This window comes from Kogia breviceps, chromosome 18 (genome assembly GCF_026419965.1).
Source record: "Kogia breviceps isolate mKogBre1 chromosome 18, mKogBre1 haplotype 1, whole genome shotgun sequence".
Lineage (NCBI taxonomy): Eukaryota > Metazoa > Chordata > Mammalia > Artiodactyla > Physeteridae > Kogia > Kogia breviceps.
This window is the reverse complement of record NC_081327.1, coordinates 28,000,110-28,016,836: the sequence shown is the minus strand read 5'-3', so window position 1 is coordinate 28,016,836 and position 16,727 is coordinate 28,000,110. Positions and strand designations below refer to the sequence as shown.

Here is a 16,727-nt window from a genome sequence, read left to right as displayed (position 1 = left end):
TCTCTTCACATACTAGGCAGTCAACAGATGCTTAAACTAAATCGTTTTCATTGATAAACTTGAAATATTATCAATTCTCAAAGCAGAAACACATATAAATATCTTACATAGCTAGGTAAAACTTTAGTATCCACCATCATTTTAGATCATTTATATATTACGTCTAAGCATATAATACTGGAGGTTCATGCATATTTGTAATATGGGTCTTATCTCCCTCATGAGTTACAAAAAACCCAGAATGACTCATATATTGTCTTACATATGACAGGTGTTCAAAATGTTTACTGAATTCATAAACGAATGTCTTACAGACAAAGCTGTCTTAGAACCACAACTACATCAGTGCTTAGCACATAGTATGTTCTCAAAAATTTGTATCCAACTTTTAAGAAAACTTAAATCCCTCTGTTCAATATGAGTTTAATCTAAATCAAATACCAAATAAGGACTTCTTATTTCATACATAGCACAGCACTACACGAAATCATAGATGGTGACAAAGTACTTATGAAATTGAATCCAAAATTTCTGGAATCACAAGCTTCCAACACAAAAACACAGTTAAGAAATTAACAACAGTACTCAGATCCTGTGGCATTACATAGGATAAATAAAGCAAATGAGCTCCTTTAAAGAAATGGCTGATTCCAGGTCTGAGGCAAGGAAATTAAATACATCTTCTTACACCACAAAGTAGAAGTACTTAGAGACTAATGATAACATGAATTATGACCAAACAACTAGACAAATACAGACAACAGGTCCGGACTTTTAAAAAAATGGTGATGTCAGGAAACAACAAAAAGGCATGAAAAGCCTGTATTAGGTTAAAGAATATTAAAGAGACATAACAACTAAATGAAATGCCTGACCTTTTGATTGGATTCTGGATTTTAAAACAAACATCTATAAAAATTATTAGGATAATTTAAGAAATCTGAATTTGATTATATGATTTTCTGTTATTGATGTTTTATTACTTAGTAAAAGTAACTTTTATTTAAAATAGAGTGAGAAAGCAAACATGGCAAAAAATTAACAGTGAGTCTATGTGAATGGTATATAGATGTCCACTGTATTATTCTTTCAACTCTCCTCTAAGTTTAAACTTTTTCAAAATAAAAAGTTAGGAAAAACAAATAATACTTTCAATATAAACAGTTTTAAGAAATTCATAATATTGATATTTCTAATATTGCTTAAACTGACTTGAAGTCACCTTTTTTCTTGTAAAATAACAAAAATACAGATTTGCAGGCCTAGCCTTAGAAGTAAGTCTCTCTGTATTTGTAATGTCAGTACCCAGCACAGTACCTGATATATAAGTAGCAGGTGCTCAGTGAATATGTTTGTTGCTTATGCTCTTATGAGTTGATACGCTAGAAAACATAGTGAATTTAGAGTTAAGTTTCTGCTAAACCATTAGTAGCTGTCCGGTTTTAGACAGGTCACTTTCCCTCTTGACACCTCAAATACTTGATCTGTAAACTCTGAGAAATAATACCAACTTATATATACCCCAGATTATTACTAAAAAATTCAAATAATGTAAGTAAAACCACTTAAAAATACTGTGCAAATTGTTTTATTATTTCTGTCTCTAATTACACTCTCAGTGTTTACCATATTAGTTTTTAAAAATTACTTCTAGGGCTTCCCTGGTGGCGCAGTGGTTGAGAATCCGCCTGCCGATGCAGGAGACACGGGTTCGTGCCCTGGTCCGGGAAGATCCCACATGCCGCGGAGCAACTAAGCCCGTGAGCCATGGCCGCTGAGCCTGTGCGTCCGGAGCCTGTGCTCCGCAACGGGAGAGGCCACAACAGTGAGAGGCCCGCATACCGCATTAAAAAAAAAAAAAAAAAAAAAAAAAAAAAAAAAAAATTACTTCTAAAAGTCTTACTTTCATTTGAGGAATTTAGAGGAAAAAAATCCTGGGAAATTTATTTAGCAATATAATCGTTTAAGTATATCTCTCAGCAACTAGTTATTTCTCTTTTGACCAAAAAGTAGTGCTCAAAGTTGACTCACATAGCACAGGGGTTTTTTTGTTGTTGTTTTGTTCGTTTTTTTTTTTTTAACACTTTTGTAATAGTTTGTATTAAATTTAAGTAGATTAGAAACTCAAAAGAAAAGGGTCTTCTTTCTTGACTCTGCCATTTACAAGAGCCACTGGACCTTAGACAGTTATATATTATATGTACACATATTATAATATGTATATAAAATATATATGAAGGATCAAGAAAGTACAGACTGCCAAAATGTCATGAAACAAAGGGCTAATCTAGAAACTTAGAGGGATACCTTCTTTAAATTGGATGGATCAAAGAAATTAATTGTTTGTAATTATCACTCATTCCAAATCACTTACTTGGAAAGCTAAGGGAAAGTCCTAGAAACCTCTATCAACTGAAACTGAATCACAAATGAAAAGAGAACACCTCTGAAATTATAATATAGATCAACGGGAAAGTATGAATTAATTTTCAATTTGAGTTCTTCAAGCGCTAAAGACCATACCTGATTCATTTTTGTAACTTCAGTACCCAGCATAATCTCTTACACCTGGTAGACATCTAATAAATACCGAACAAATAAAAGCAGCAAAAATGGAACTTTCCAAAACACAGAGGTTATATAAAATTCATTCATTCACACATCTACAGTTTATATCTACATTTGACAGATACAATAAGGGTGCACTTTTTAACACTAAAAGGATAATTATAAACTGAAGATACATTGAAAGGTATACATGGAAAAAAAAAACAAAACCCAGCAACTCAAAGATATTTCTCAATTTGGAGACAACCAGTTGTAACTGTATCTTACAACACATTAATTGTAAGTGCCTCACCATAGTGTGGTATCATTCTAGCTTCTGAACACCCTTAAACACTATAAAAAGGAATGTTAAGCAGTTATATGACAGCAAGCAAAATGACCTAACACTGTTTTTGCTTTTTGTATGAGGATAGAGTAAAATCTTATCCAGCTCTAAAATTCTATGATTCCATGAAATGTTCAATGTAAACTTGTACTGTTTTCAGGTATACAAACATATATTCATGTAGGGAAAAACTTTGCTTAAAGATTGGTTCTTAGCCATTATTATCTTGTAATAGCTTTAAATGGAATATAATCCATAAAAATATTGATATCACTATGTTGTATACCTGAAACTAATATAATATTGTAAATAATACAAAACTTCAATACAAAAAAAGACTGCCTTCCTTTCATAATTTGTTAAGGTATTACTTGCATAATAAATGTGCAAGTTATTATTTGCATAGTTGACCCAAGTAAATTATCAGATTTTATTTAACTGAAAACTGCAGTCTAAGCTTCCTAAAGCTTAGACTGCAGTTTTCAGTAACTATGCACTTTCTATCTCTTTCCATATATTTCCCATACCATATTGTGTTAAAATATTGCCTTGATTTAAAATCGTTTCAGTCCAATTACCCAAACAAACCTGATCGCCCATATTTAAGTACTCCAAAACAACTGTGTATTCATATTATCATCGTAATAGGAATAAAGTTTGATGGCTCAGTAGCCCCTAACAATTTTTTTTTTAATTTCAGATATTAATAATGATAAGTAAATGACTGAGTGGTCCTAAGGTATTTGGGAGTGCACCTCATCAATAAAATTAAATACAATATACACCTGTAACATATACATCAACCATACTTTAACTTAAAAAAATAGCAAGGGTAAAACACAAAAACAAAAACAAAAGACTTAAATACAACAAAACTTTGTTAGACCTACTTTGAAGTTTGGCTGGAATCTCATGCGCTTCACACACTGCACTAATCCACAAATTTCTCACCAACTGCTGCCTCTTCCCCACCGCTGGAATTCACTTCCTGTTCACCTCTCACCCTTAAGTATGCATGTCAGAAGTCAACAGCCTTAAAGCTACTGTTAACAACTAGAGTTTCTGTTACTCAATGCAGAGCTCAATCCTTCTACAATATAGTACATAGTTTAATAATTAAGATCATATTTTAGAACTAGCTAATATTCCACAAATTCCCAGTCCAAACAGAACATTTTAATCTAGAAGATTTGACAGAAATGCCAAAACCAAAAACTAGTCCACTATAACTGAAAAACAGCAACTAAAAGGGAAATTCCTGCATAGAATTTCTATTTTGTGTTTTGGCTTTGACAGCAAAGAATTTTGAAACTTCTTATAAGAAACACCTTGCCAAATGCATAAAGATTTAAACAAATTCTGATAAACAGAGGGATGTTACTTTATAAAAATCTAAATTATTCAATGAAACAATCTAAATATTACTTAGGTAGTTTTTTCTCTTCTTTTTGTCTAGGGCATAAGCAGAGTGACAAGTTTTTAAATTATTCGTTATCTGTTGATTTTTTGATGTGGAAAAGTTATGACTATTAAAAAAAAAACAACCCCAAAACCCAAAACCAAAAAAACTAGCAAAGAGCTTGGGATCCTCTGAATTAAATGGTTATGAGCAAAGTATAGCAAATTCCTTGCTTTAGGTTTACATTTAGTTTTAGAGACGTTTTCCTCCTTTTTTTTTTTTTATAACAATTTCACTTACAGGCAAAATTAGCTGTGCTTCTGCTTAAGATAACTTTCAAATATCTAATGTGCTCCAGTAAACTCTTACTTAAGTGAGGGTGATTCCTGGAGGTGTAACAATAAACATTACAAATTTGAACATAAAAGACCTCCCTATAAAAATCTAAGATTTCTTTTCATCTTTTCCTAACTGATCAATCTACCACCATCATCATCACCCTTGCGGGTTGGGGGCGCGGGCAGGGAGCCATATAATTAAAGATTTTGATGCTTAATAGAATACATTTCAACTATCTTGAAAATTTACCCATCTATGATAAATAATTCCCTGATGTTCTTGAATAGCAGAGAACTTGTCACATTTCCTTAACTTTCTTCCTTATTTGTAATTGCCACTCAGAAGCTAAACAGGCAATATGAATGATATATCTTCCAAAGAAACCCAAAATTAACAACCATAGAATCTTAAGAGTTGAAAAGAACCTACCAATTTAGTCCATTTTCCATCCACTGCAGGAATTCCTTCTGTGACACATCTGAGCCATTCCATCTCCCTGCTTTCAGTGAAAGAGCTTTACTTCAAACTTCCTTATACTAATCTGCTTTTCTATGACTTCCACTTAGTAGACCCAATTCTGACCTCTAAAGTCCTTCAAACATCCGTAGATAATTATCAGGTTTACTTTCCGGGCATTTGTCGTTATCATCTTAAACACAATCTTATTTAAAAAATGTCAAAACACTTTTGGAAGCAACAGCTATTTCACTTTACTTTTGTTCTTTGTTGATTTGGGGTTGTTTTTCCCTCTGATAATGAACAAACTACCTGCCAATATAGCCAGAAAACATGAGATGAATGGTCTTCTCCACTTAAAGATTCTAAAGCAAGTTTCTGCCTCATCAGTAAGGTAGATTTTTAAAGGGGTGGAGGGTGAGGTGAGAAGGGAGAAATCATTTAGTATATTATTGTTATACATTACACTGCATTAATAATATACTTTGAATTAAGTGAAAGTATTTAAGACCATATATAATGGAGTCAAATCTGATTTGAATCCAGTCTGGCCATTGGCTGTCTCTACATTGGCTGTGTGACTTGGGGTGTATTACTTAACTTTTCTGTATCTCAGTTTCCTCCTGCGGAAACTGAAGGAAATAACTGACTCCAAATAAAAGGACTCTTGTGAAAGATCAATGTGTTAATAATATATGTTAAGTATTTACAACAGTGGCACAAACATACTGCTCTACCATAGTGCTAGTTATTCTAATTTTTGCTTACTACTCTGCACCTACTTTATATTGAACTATTATGGTAATAAACACAACAAAAATATAAACATATTTTAATTACCTTGATTCAGATTTTTCCAGATCTCAATAATAACTTTACTGTCATAAGGTATTTAGCAACCTTACAATGGCAAACTTTTAGCCATTCAAAATCATTTTCAGAAAAATATTTTATGACATGAAAAATGTCTGCAACATATTAATTGGAAGGTTAAAAAAGCAATTTGCCGAACAGCATAAACTATGTGATCTCAACCTTGTTTCTTAAAAATGCAAAAATATGTAGGTGAAGGACAGGGAAGAGACAGACAACAGGTCTCACTGAAAACGTATACAACAAAATGTCAACAGGGGTATAGTAATATTACAAGTAACTCATTTTTCATCTGTTCTCTATGTGGTCCAATTTTAAAATAATGATTATGTATTAAATTTTTCATCAGAAAAAAATCCAATATTTTATTATTTATTTATTTGGCCACACCGAGTGGCTTGTGGGATCTCAGTTCCCTGACCAGGGACTGAACCCACGCCCCCTGCAGTGAAAGCAAGGAGTCCTAACCAATGAACTGCCAGGGAATTCCCCAAAACCCAATATTTTAAAATTTGCCTTACACTGGCTGTTCTAACCTTTCTCTAAGTTTCTTTTTTTAAAGCTCATAAATAATGTAAGTTTCCCTACCTTCAGGGGAAAAAAAATAAAAATTCAAGGTATTAAATAAAGTAATAAATTCATCAGAATACAAAAGCCAACAAAGAATTATGTACAATTATATACATCATAAAATTCTATCTCCTATGTTGATTGCTATTTTAGCTATCCCACATATCTTTCACTGCTGTAGAACTTTTAAAGTAAATTTAATTTACAAACATTGAGAGATCGCACAGTGCTCCACAGTGTTTCCACTTTACAAATAAGAAGACAAAAATGAAAGATTTTGTTACAAAATAGCAGTATGTCATAAAAGAGCAATGAAAAGTTTATAGTAGTATTCTCTAAAAATTCCTTTGCTATAAAAGTTAGAGATGAAAATAAGCTAGTATTTTCTCTATTATGTTTTGTGAGTATTTACATTTAGAAACACTTCCTGTTGCTCCTCACCTTTTTTCTCTTCTCATTTTTATATGGTAAAATTCTAGAGTCAATTATATAAGAAATGTTCTCAGCAATATTCACTGTTTTTAATGACTGACACAGACTCGAAGACATTTGAAATTATATCCACAAACACCCTACCTCAGTTGGGGAATAATAAAAAGCAAGGCTTAGAAATATTCTTAAGAGGTTAGTGGTAGGACGGGAATAAAACACAGACTTACTCGAGCATGGACTTGAGGATATGGGGAGGGGGAGGGGTGGGCTGTGACGAAGTGGGGGAGTGGCAGGGACATATATACACTATCAATTGTAAATTAGATAGCTGGTGGGAAGCTGCTGCATAGCACAGGGAGATCACCTCTGTGCTGTGTGACCGCCTGGGGGGGTGGGATAGGGAGGGTGGGAGAGAGGGTGATGCAAGAGGGAGGAGATGTGGGAGCATGTGTGTATGTATAACTGATTTAGTTTGTTGTAGAGGGAAAACTAACACACTATTGTAAAACAATTATACTACAATAAAGATGTTAAAAAAAAAAAAAAAAAAAAAAAAAAAAGAAATATTCTTTACATATCCAATATTCTCAGTGAAGCTTTCTAAAATTCTAAATAGAGTGCCATCCATGAGTTTTCAAACAGTAGATTAATAAATATCTTGTTTTGGCTATAATAATATGTGTCCTTTTAAAAAATTTTAATAAATGAAAAATTATGCCACTTTATTACTTTTTAATCTGTTAACTTCTATACATATTAACAATGCTAATTTAGTCTGAAATGAAATTACTACATTTAAGAGAGAGTTAAAAAAAAAAACACCTAGGAAAAAAATTCTTTTCATAGAACCTGGGGAAAACTGTAATAGTGTAACATTTTATCTACATCGTAACCATAACTGTTCAGAAATGCTAAAAATTACACAGATAAAAGACTTATACGCTCTGCCACAATTTGTCATAAATTTTAAATATTAAATAATTTAAATTTCACATATTTAGGATATCTGACATAATTCTGTACATATAACACCTATATGCAATCCATATTAATCATAATCATAATCTCCTACCTTCTCTACCAATCCATCTCTATTCTTTACCCTGACAATGAGAAATGTCCAACTCTAAGTCTTAACACTAAGAAATAATAGGAAACTTGAGAACAGACTTTCAATAAGTCAGATAAGTATTCAAAGCCAGCTGCCCTTTATCAGTTTTTAAACATGTAACAAAAAGAGTAAGTAGTAAAACAAAACAAACTCTGAAACAAAAAGGTGAGTAGATTTAAATAAAACCTTATGAATGTATCAGTGTAGATAAGATGATTTATTAAAGGCTGCTGCTGATGGGTCTGAAAAAAGTTTCTCTCAGGTGGTATTAAGTACTGATATCTAAATATTAGTATTAGGTTTAGTGCTAATATCTAAATATTAGTATTAGGGACTACTTTAGATATTTATAATTATCCTCTATTCATTCCAAATCTAAAAGGGAACCTGTACTTCTTTTTAAAGCCAGTAGAACATGTTTAGGAAAACATGAATTTAAAAAAAAATCCTCAGAAAAATACAATTAAGAAAAGAAGTTAATAAATTTCAAATTTTATAACTTCAATTATATGCTGGACAAATTAATTAGTCAAGGTAAACAGATATCTACATAAAAAGTAGATAGATGACCCTAGGTTCAATCAGTAGAGGTTTTTCCCCAGGGTCCTTCTAACTTAAGATGCTTGATCCTCTTCCAGTAGAGGGAGCAAAATCATAATATTATTATAGTCAGGCCACAAAAAGAAGGGGAGGAGGAGCGTTTACAAGTCCCTTTTAAATATCTTAAATCTATCTAGACAATTCAAAAGCTGTACTGAAAATACCATGATCCCCAAAGGGAAAGAAAAAGATTTTATCTTTTTCAAACACTTTCAAGGCTTTGAAATTAAAAAATGGTTCCTAAATACTTAGTTTCAAGAACCATGGTACACTTCATTGTCCACCAAATCGCACAAGTAAAAAACGTATTGAAGCGTTTTATAAATCTTTAATTTAACAACAAACTTTCAGAAAAATGATAAAAATTTTGCATTAAATACATTTAAAAAAATTTTTAAAGTAACACATTCACATGACAAAAGCTATAAAAAACAAAGGAAAGTGTAATTGCACTACCCTAAAACATTCTATTTCCTTTCAGTATTTTTCATATGTATATTTTCATACTGCTATGAAAAAAATTATATTTTAATTTAATTATTAAATTAAAAGATTTAATTTAATAATTAAATTAAAAGATTTAATTTAATTATACTTATAAAAACATTAATTAAGTGCTTATTATATGCTAGGCATGGTTTTAAGCACTTTTACATGTTACAACTCTCTTCATCCTTATCAAAGCCCTTTTATTTTCCATATTTAAAGATGAAGCAAATGAGATGCATAGAAATTATTTAAATAGCTAAAAGTCACATACCAAATAAGTAACATGAGCCAAGATTCTAACCCCTGTAAGTCTGGAACCAAAGCCTGTACTCTTAACCACTTTACTGTGATCTTAATTTTGAATTATGCTTTTCCCCTATCACTAACATATTATCAAAGTATTTTTAATGCCTATAATAGTCCATCTAATACGGATATGATAACAAACTGTGCTGTTTCCAATTTTCCCTTACAGATACAGCAAGATAAATATCTTTGGGTATATTACTTTTGCTATGTTTGGGTTATTGTAATAAAGTATTTGTATACTCAAACATGCCACCAAATTGCTTTCCAAAATATCTGTATCAATTACAAAGCTTTGTAAAAGTTCCAATTTCACTATAAATTTGCCAGCATTAAGCATCAAAATTAAAAAATTTTTTCTAGTAGGTAAAAATGAAACCACACTGCAACTGAGTTATTACTAAAGTTGAATATTATTCTGAACATTATGTTTACTAATTCGACTTCCATTTTTGTGAATTTCAGCTTTTATGTTTTATCCAATTATCAACTGAGATCTTATCAAATTATATGAGTTTTTTATAGGAATATTAACTCTACACACATCATATTTGCAATAAAATGTTCCCAATCTATTGTTTTCCTTTTAATTATGGTTATTAAGTTTTTGTTTGTTTTTGATAATACATCTTTCTGTTAACGGCAATCATAATTGAAAGTTACAAAAGACATCTTAACACCTTATAATTTTCTAAATATAGAAGTCTATTGCTTTGAGCACATCAATGAATCACTTTCAAATATAAGACTACTGAAAATAGAAACCTATATCAAAATATACATTCACCTGAATGACTGAGTTTGAGAAATTCTGAATATGTCTCATATGAAATTAACTCAGTGAGTAAAAACTCACCCCACCCCAAACCACCAAAATTAGAGCTACATACCTGTCGCTGTAAACATAGGCGATTTCTGTCATGTAAATGCTGATGATTAGAAAGTGATGAATGCCAACTCCGAGCCTGAGTATGCAACTGAGTTTGAGCCATATCAGAAGGCCGTGTTACAAGATGTGAAGTAAATTGCCGATCAAGGTCATGATCTAAAACATGACTTGAATTATCTTGCCCAAATGCTGACTCATCAAATTGGGGAAGGAGACCCTCTTGAAGGAGGTCTTCTGGGTCAAGTCCTGTGAACGGCTCAGTTTGAGATTCCACTTGATGAAGTAAATTCTCTTCTAAAGATGAAAAGCCATTAGTTTCTACATGATCATTGAAATGGCCCATTTGAGTTCCTGAGTCAACAGGATCCGGGAAGTTCATGTGAACAGGAGATAATTTTGAATTGCTGTAATTACCCTGAGGATGTGATGAATGCAACATTTGGAAGTTATTTGAATGCAGCGATGTATTGGGATTTAGCATATGCTGAGTCGATTCTTGCTTGATTCCCCTATGAGGTGAAAAGGAATTACTCCCAGTAAAATCAGATAAAGTCTGATTTGTATGATTAGGTGCAAGAACTGCAGAGGACTGAAGAAGACTATTTGGTGACACATGATTACTGGAAAAGGAATAATGTGAAGAAAACTGCTGTGAATTACTGACAGAACAAGAAGTCATATTTGGAGAAGGTCCATTAAAATTTCCTTCTTGATGATTGCTACACTTCAGGAAGTGTACTGAAGGATTTGACGTTTGAGAAAATTGCTGCATCGAAAGGGACTGTTGTGAAGTAGATGCATTATTAATTTGTGATGGATGGTTAACACTGACTCTGTGTGGACCAGAAACATTAACATCCATAAAATTTTTAGACTGGCTAAGAGAATTTTGCCCTGGGTTAAGATTATTTCTGTTTTGTTGTGAGCGTAGCGAAGTGCACTGTGTTTGTTGTTCATTGGCCTGAAATAAGGCAAAGTCATGGTGTGCCACAAAGCTTTTAGTTTGATGCATAGAGTGAGAATGTCCCTGTTGGTGAAAAGGAGACCCATTTTGACTTGAAATGCTAGTAGCTGTCTGATGGCCCCACATTGGACTGCCATCTGCTACATCTGGAAACAAACCATTGGGCTGGTTCTGAGGGTGGATCGGAGAACAATTAAACTGAGAGTGTGGAGATAACACATGTTCAGCTGGGCTACCAAAAGACTGATTAACTTGGTGAAATTTCATTGAATCAAACTGATTTAACTGTTCATAATCAGTCATCTTCTGATGTGTTGGAGTACCTTGAACATGGTTCAGTGAGTCTATGTGCAAAGGTTCAAATTCTGCACCCAAGTTCAATTCATCAACTAGTGAAACAGGTCCTGGTTGTACAAATGCATCATCTGACAAACCTTCTAAGGTCTCACCAAACAGATTGGCATCATCAAAAAAGTCCATCATTGGATCTGTCATCTTGAAAATTTCAATAACAAACTGGGCTGTTGACTCCAAATGGAGTATATTCAGCTTCTCTGTAGTAGATATTATTGGATCATTTCCAAAGGTCATCAACTAATCCGAAACAGGTCAATGTTCATTATTGCTCTAGATAACGACATATCAGGAAGTATCAGAATCCTAGGAAATAAGAACAAAAACAAAGTTTGATAATGAATATTCATTAAAGTTTTACAAACAAAGTTTATATATGATTTAAAAAACATAAAATCTCAGTGTACAGTATGTTTTGGTAGAGTAATTCATTGCAAATAGCTCATTAATATTCCCTACAAGGAATCGACATATATACACTACCGAATGTAGAATAGTTGGCTGGTGGGAAGCAGCAGCATAGCACAGGGAGATCGGCTTGGTGCTTTATGATGACCTAGAGGGCTGGAACAGGGAGGATGGGAGGGAGGCTCAAGAGGGAGGAGATATGGGGACATGTGTATGCATATGGCTGATTCGCTTTGTTGTGCAACATAAACTAACACAGTATTGTGAAGCAATTATACTCCAATAAAGATCTATTAAAATATATATATATATTCCCTACAAGGAAAAAATTGCTGGTACAGGGACATGACTATATGCATTTAAAAGTAATGATGTATATTACTTCATTTTGAAGTTCACATGTTATAATGACAGAATGTAAAGTAAACTTGAGAATGGAATGTCAGATGCTCTCCCATACCATGAAATGGCCATCACTCCCCAGCAGCTCTAGCATGTATAAAATATATATGTATTACATTTTAATGTTATGTCTTGGTGAGATAACTGACATTAGAATCCTCTTAGATTAGCAAGTATGTTGTGATCTTTTGCTCTAGACCTCTTGAGCAGATAAAGCTACTATTTCATATGGTATACGTGGAGCTACATCAAGAAGAGCAATTGTATGAGGTCATGATAAGCTGGCCCTAAATGAGATAAAAGTTAGCCATCTGGTCAGCTGACAGACAACACAGACACGTGCTATGTTGGGGATGTTGCAATATATTGCCACCATGGTCCTCTTGTTCATCTACCATGGAAGATCAGCCTACTGACAGCCAACTGATTTAGACATCTGTGTAGCAAAACCAAGCACCTTTCTGTTAACAGTTATATTCGTTAAGTGGCCCACCATTAAATCATTTGGAATAACCCGTTGCTTATTATAGCTACTAAACTGTACAAATAAAGTGTATTGATAATCAAGCTGAAGCAAAAACAAACAGTAGCTTAAGCTAAGCAATAAATTAATCTTATGATAATATCAAGAGAAAAAATGATAACATTTATACACACACACACCTCACATATACATACATACAATTTATGTGTGGAAAGGATCTAATAGGTTACTTGCTAATATGAAATGGCTGGCTAATTTTGTTCCAGGCTTTACTCATTCCAAACATTTTCAACAAAGGTAATTTAGGGTTCTGCCCCCACTGTCTTGCACAGAGAACCACAAATGGAGACTCTTGCTTCTCTACATATTAGTTTATTCAAAAATTAGCAAAGGTCTAAGAAACTTTTCCAGAACTTCTATTTTGGGAGGCCCGTTTTAGAAAATATAAATATCCTAAACAAAACATCTGTTCACTATTTAAATGAAGAAATACTTCTGAAAAATTCTGAGAAGGAAAAACTACCAAAATCTATATTAATTTTACCTAGAAATGGACTTATCAATCACAATGGTATACAAATGCTTTCACAAACATATAATTCTTTTAAAAATTTAAAAAATTTTTTAAAAATGCAGAAAAAAGAAATTATTTTTCCAGATTTTATAATTGTGAGACCAAGCAGATAGAGTACTATATGTTCTGAACTGAACACAGCATTAGCCAAAACAACAACCAAAAAAAGTAGGTTAAGTCACTTCTCTGGAACATTATCTTACATTTAGCTATAGACTCTAGACAAGGGAACATCTATGTATACCTAACCCAATAGTCAGAAAAGCAACGTCCTATATAGTTTTTAATGGATGTATGATTATTTACCAAGAGGAAAAAAGAAGAATTACAATGGAGGTTACCAAATCCAGTATGTTATCAAATACAAAGTACATTATTAGCTGATGTAACATGAAGAAATAAACAATGACACTATAACACTTTGAATTTTTATTTTATAATCTGTGAAATAACTTTTAAGAACATTTTTAGACTTAGACTTATTCCAAACGATTTGAGAATTTCCTCTCCCATGAAGTACTTTTTTTGTTCCATAAACACCTGATTGGGGCTTCGCTGGTGGCGCAGTGGTTGAGAGTCCGCCTGCCGATGCAGGGGATGCGGGTTCTTGCCCCGATCCGGGAAGATCCCACATGCCACGGAGCGGCTAGGCCCGTGAGCCATGGCTGCTGAGCCTGCGCGTCCGGAGCTTGTGCTCCGCAACGAGAGAGGCCACAACAGAGAGAGGCCCGCGTACCGCAAAAAAAAAAAAAACAACAAAAAAAACCACCTGATTGCTGCTCTGTAAGAAAATGTAGAATTGCTGTCATTTCTTCAACAACAAATGTTTGCTCCACTAATAATAAATTTATGCTCTGCTACTCTGTGCCTCTCTGCATAATCAATAACTTTTTTTAAAGCTGAATAATAGTGTATCTTTTTAGAGACATTTTAAGTAATTAAACATGTATAGTTCCGATGTACATAGCCCAGCTGAAGTGATGGCAATATAAAATCTATGACTAAGTTTTTGTACACACAGGCAATGACAGCAACTCCCTGACAGCCACCGGGCAGACAGTGACTGAGACACATCCTAATATCAGAGATATTAAGAGTAGAAAAAATATGCATCTTAGAATTGATTAATTTCCTGAATATTCAGAATGTATTACTTCAAGAGTTCACAACCCAGTACTACAAAAAACTACTGCCCAATCAAATGCTGAAGGTAAATTATCTGAAGCATATGACTTTAGTTCATATATTCTTAATTACTGTGGTAACAGTGAACATAAAATATAAAACATTCTGAATTTATACTGTGTACTACAGGCTTGCACATTTGTTTTATTCTTAAGAAATAGTTAAATGTTTTTTAGAACACTGTTCTGGAAATAAGTTTATGATGTATCAGAGCAGTAATATTCCATTTAGGAAAGAAATGGTATAGTCTTTGAACTTTTGTACATTATGGTAGATTATGCTAAAGCAAAGCATTTTCTACATTTATGTAACCCAAAGCCTACCGAAAATATGGGGAGAAGTAAAAAGTTCAATTAAGAAAACAATTTTGCTATCTACTTTTCCAACAAACATTTATTGATAAACCACTTCTAGGCACTAGGATGATGAATAATAACTGACCTCTGAAGGGGGATACAGACAAGTAAATAGACCATTACCAACATAATACAATACAATATTTGTGCTTTTATAAAAGTACAAACAGAAGAGGAACATCTAATGAGGAAAATGAATATAGACACCTTACTACACTAAGAAGATATACATTTCATATGCAACAAGATACATGTAAGTCATCAACCTTAGTTATAAAAATAGAAACTAGGGCTTCCCTGGTGGCGCGCAGTGGTTGAGAATCTGCCTGCTAACGCACGGGACACGGGTTCGAGCCCAGGTCTGGGAGGATCCCACATGCCGCGGAGCAACTAGGCCCGTGAGCCACAACTACTGAGCCTGCGCGTCAGGAGCCTGTGCTCCCCAACAAGAGAGGCCGCGATAGAGAGAGGCCCGCGCACCGCGATGAAGAGTGGCCCCCGCTTGCCACAGCTAGAGATAGCCCTTGAAACGAAGCCCAGAAACGAAGACCCAACACAGCAAAAATTAATTAATTAATTAATTCCTACCCCCAACATCTTCTTTAAAAAAAAAAAAAAACTAAAGGTGAACTATGAAAACATGCCCATAAAATCTTAAAAAAAGGTCATCTTTTCTGATTTGAACAGTTTATTCTACAATTGATTAATTTCTTAACCGATTAATCAAGTAAGCTCCTCTTAAGAGCTATCATCTTATTTCATTCTAGTAAATGTACTATTTTCCAACTTTATAAAAACATCACATCAGTCCGATTTTAACTATTTAATTAAGCAAATATTTATGGACTGTCCATTACATCCAAAGCAGCTTTGTAGAAACTACAAAAGCCCCTGCCCTCAGGAAGTTCAGAATCTAAACGGGGGAGATAAGGAATAATGGCACAAGAAAAGCACGTCATATACTGAATAAAATATCATAAACGTGGCCTAAGAGAGGCACAAGTTTATCTATAAGGTGATTTATAAAGAGAAGAGAGCATACTTAGCAAGTTATTCAGGAAAAGCTTCTTAAAACAATTAGCATTTGAAGGGGTCTTAGAAAAGAGACTGGAAGGAAAGGCCAAGCAAAGAATTCAGGAATAAAGAAATGGCAGGCAGGAAGGAAGTACATTTAGGAAATAGTATGACCACTGCAGAGTACATAAAAGGAGAAAAGTGGAAAATAAAGGTGGAAATACAAGTTGGAGCAATGCTGTAGTTGGCCTTATCCATTAAGTACATTAAATTAAGACATTTGGGGGACCGAATTCTTCTAAAGTTAAAACACATATTTAGAATCAAAAACAAATTACTTATCTATTTTCATTTCTACAGTCATCCGATGCCAAACATGATGATGATCATATAAAATGGATTCAAATATCAATAGGACAGAATCCCTGCCTTCAAAAAATTCATAATCTAGAGGGGAAGAAAACACATAAACAAATAATATGATATACATCTTAGCAGAGATGTATACAAATCACTATATTGTGGTAGTACAGATTGGATAGCAATTAATTATGTCCGGAAAAGATCAGGAAAGGCATAGAGAAGAGGTGATACTTGAACTGGGTCATATGAGTAAAAATAAGACCCCT

General features: G+C 33.4%; 1 protein-coding gene across 15 annotated transcripts in view; it reads right to left on the bottom strand.

Annotated features, from left to right (window-relative positions):
- Positions 1 to 16,727, bottom strand: part of CHD9 (chromodomain helicase DNA binding protein 9) — a 244,763-nt gene that overhangs the window by 150,121 nt on the left and 77,915 nt on the right. For 13 of the 15 annotated variants that reach the window (XM_059043684.2, XM_059043692.2, XM_059043691.2 and 10 more), the window contains exon 2: positions 10,359 to 11,981. In XM_059043684.2, coding sequence (XP_058899667.1) covers positions 10,359 to 11,912 — 1,554 coding nt within the window. In that variant the 5' untranslated portion in view covers positions 11,913 to 11,981. The remainder of the gene's footprint in view (positions 1 to 10,358; positions 11,982 to 16,727) is intronic. The other 2 variants (XM_067020099.1, XM_067020100.1) reach the window with 2 other exon arrangements.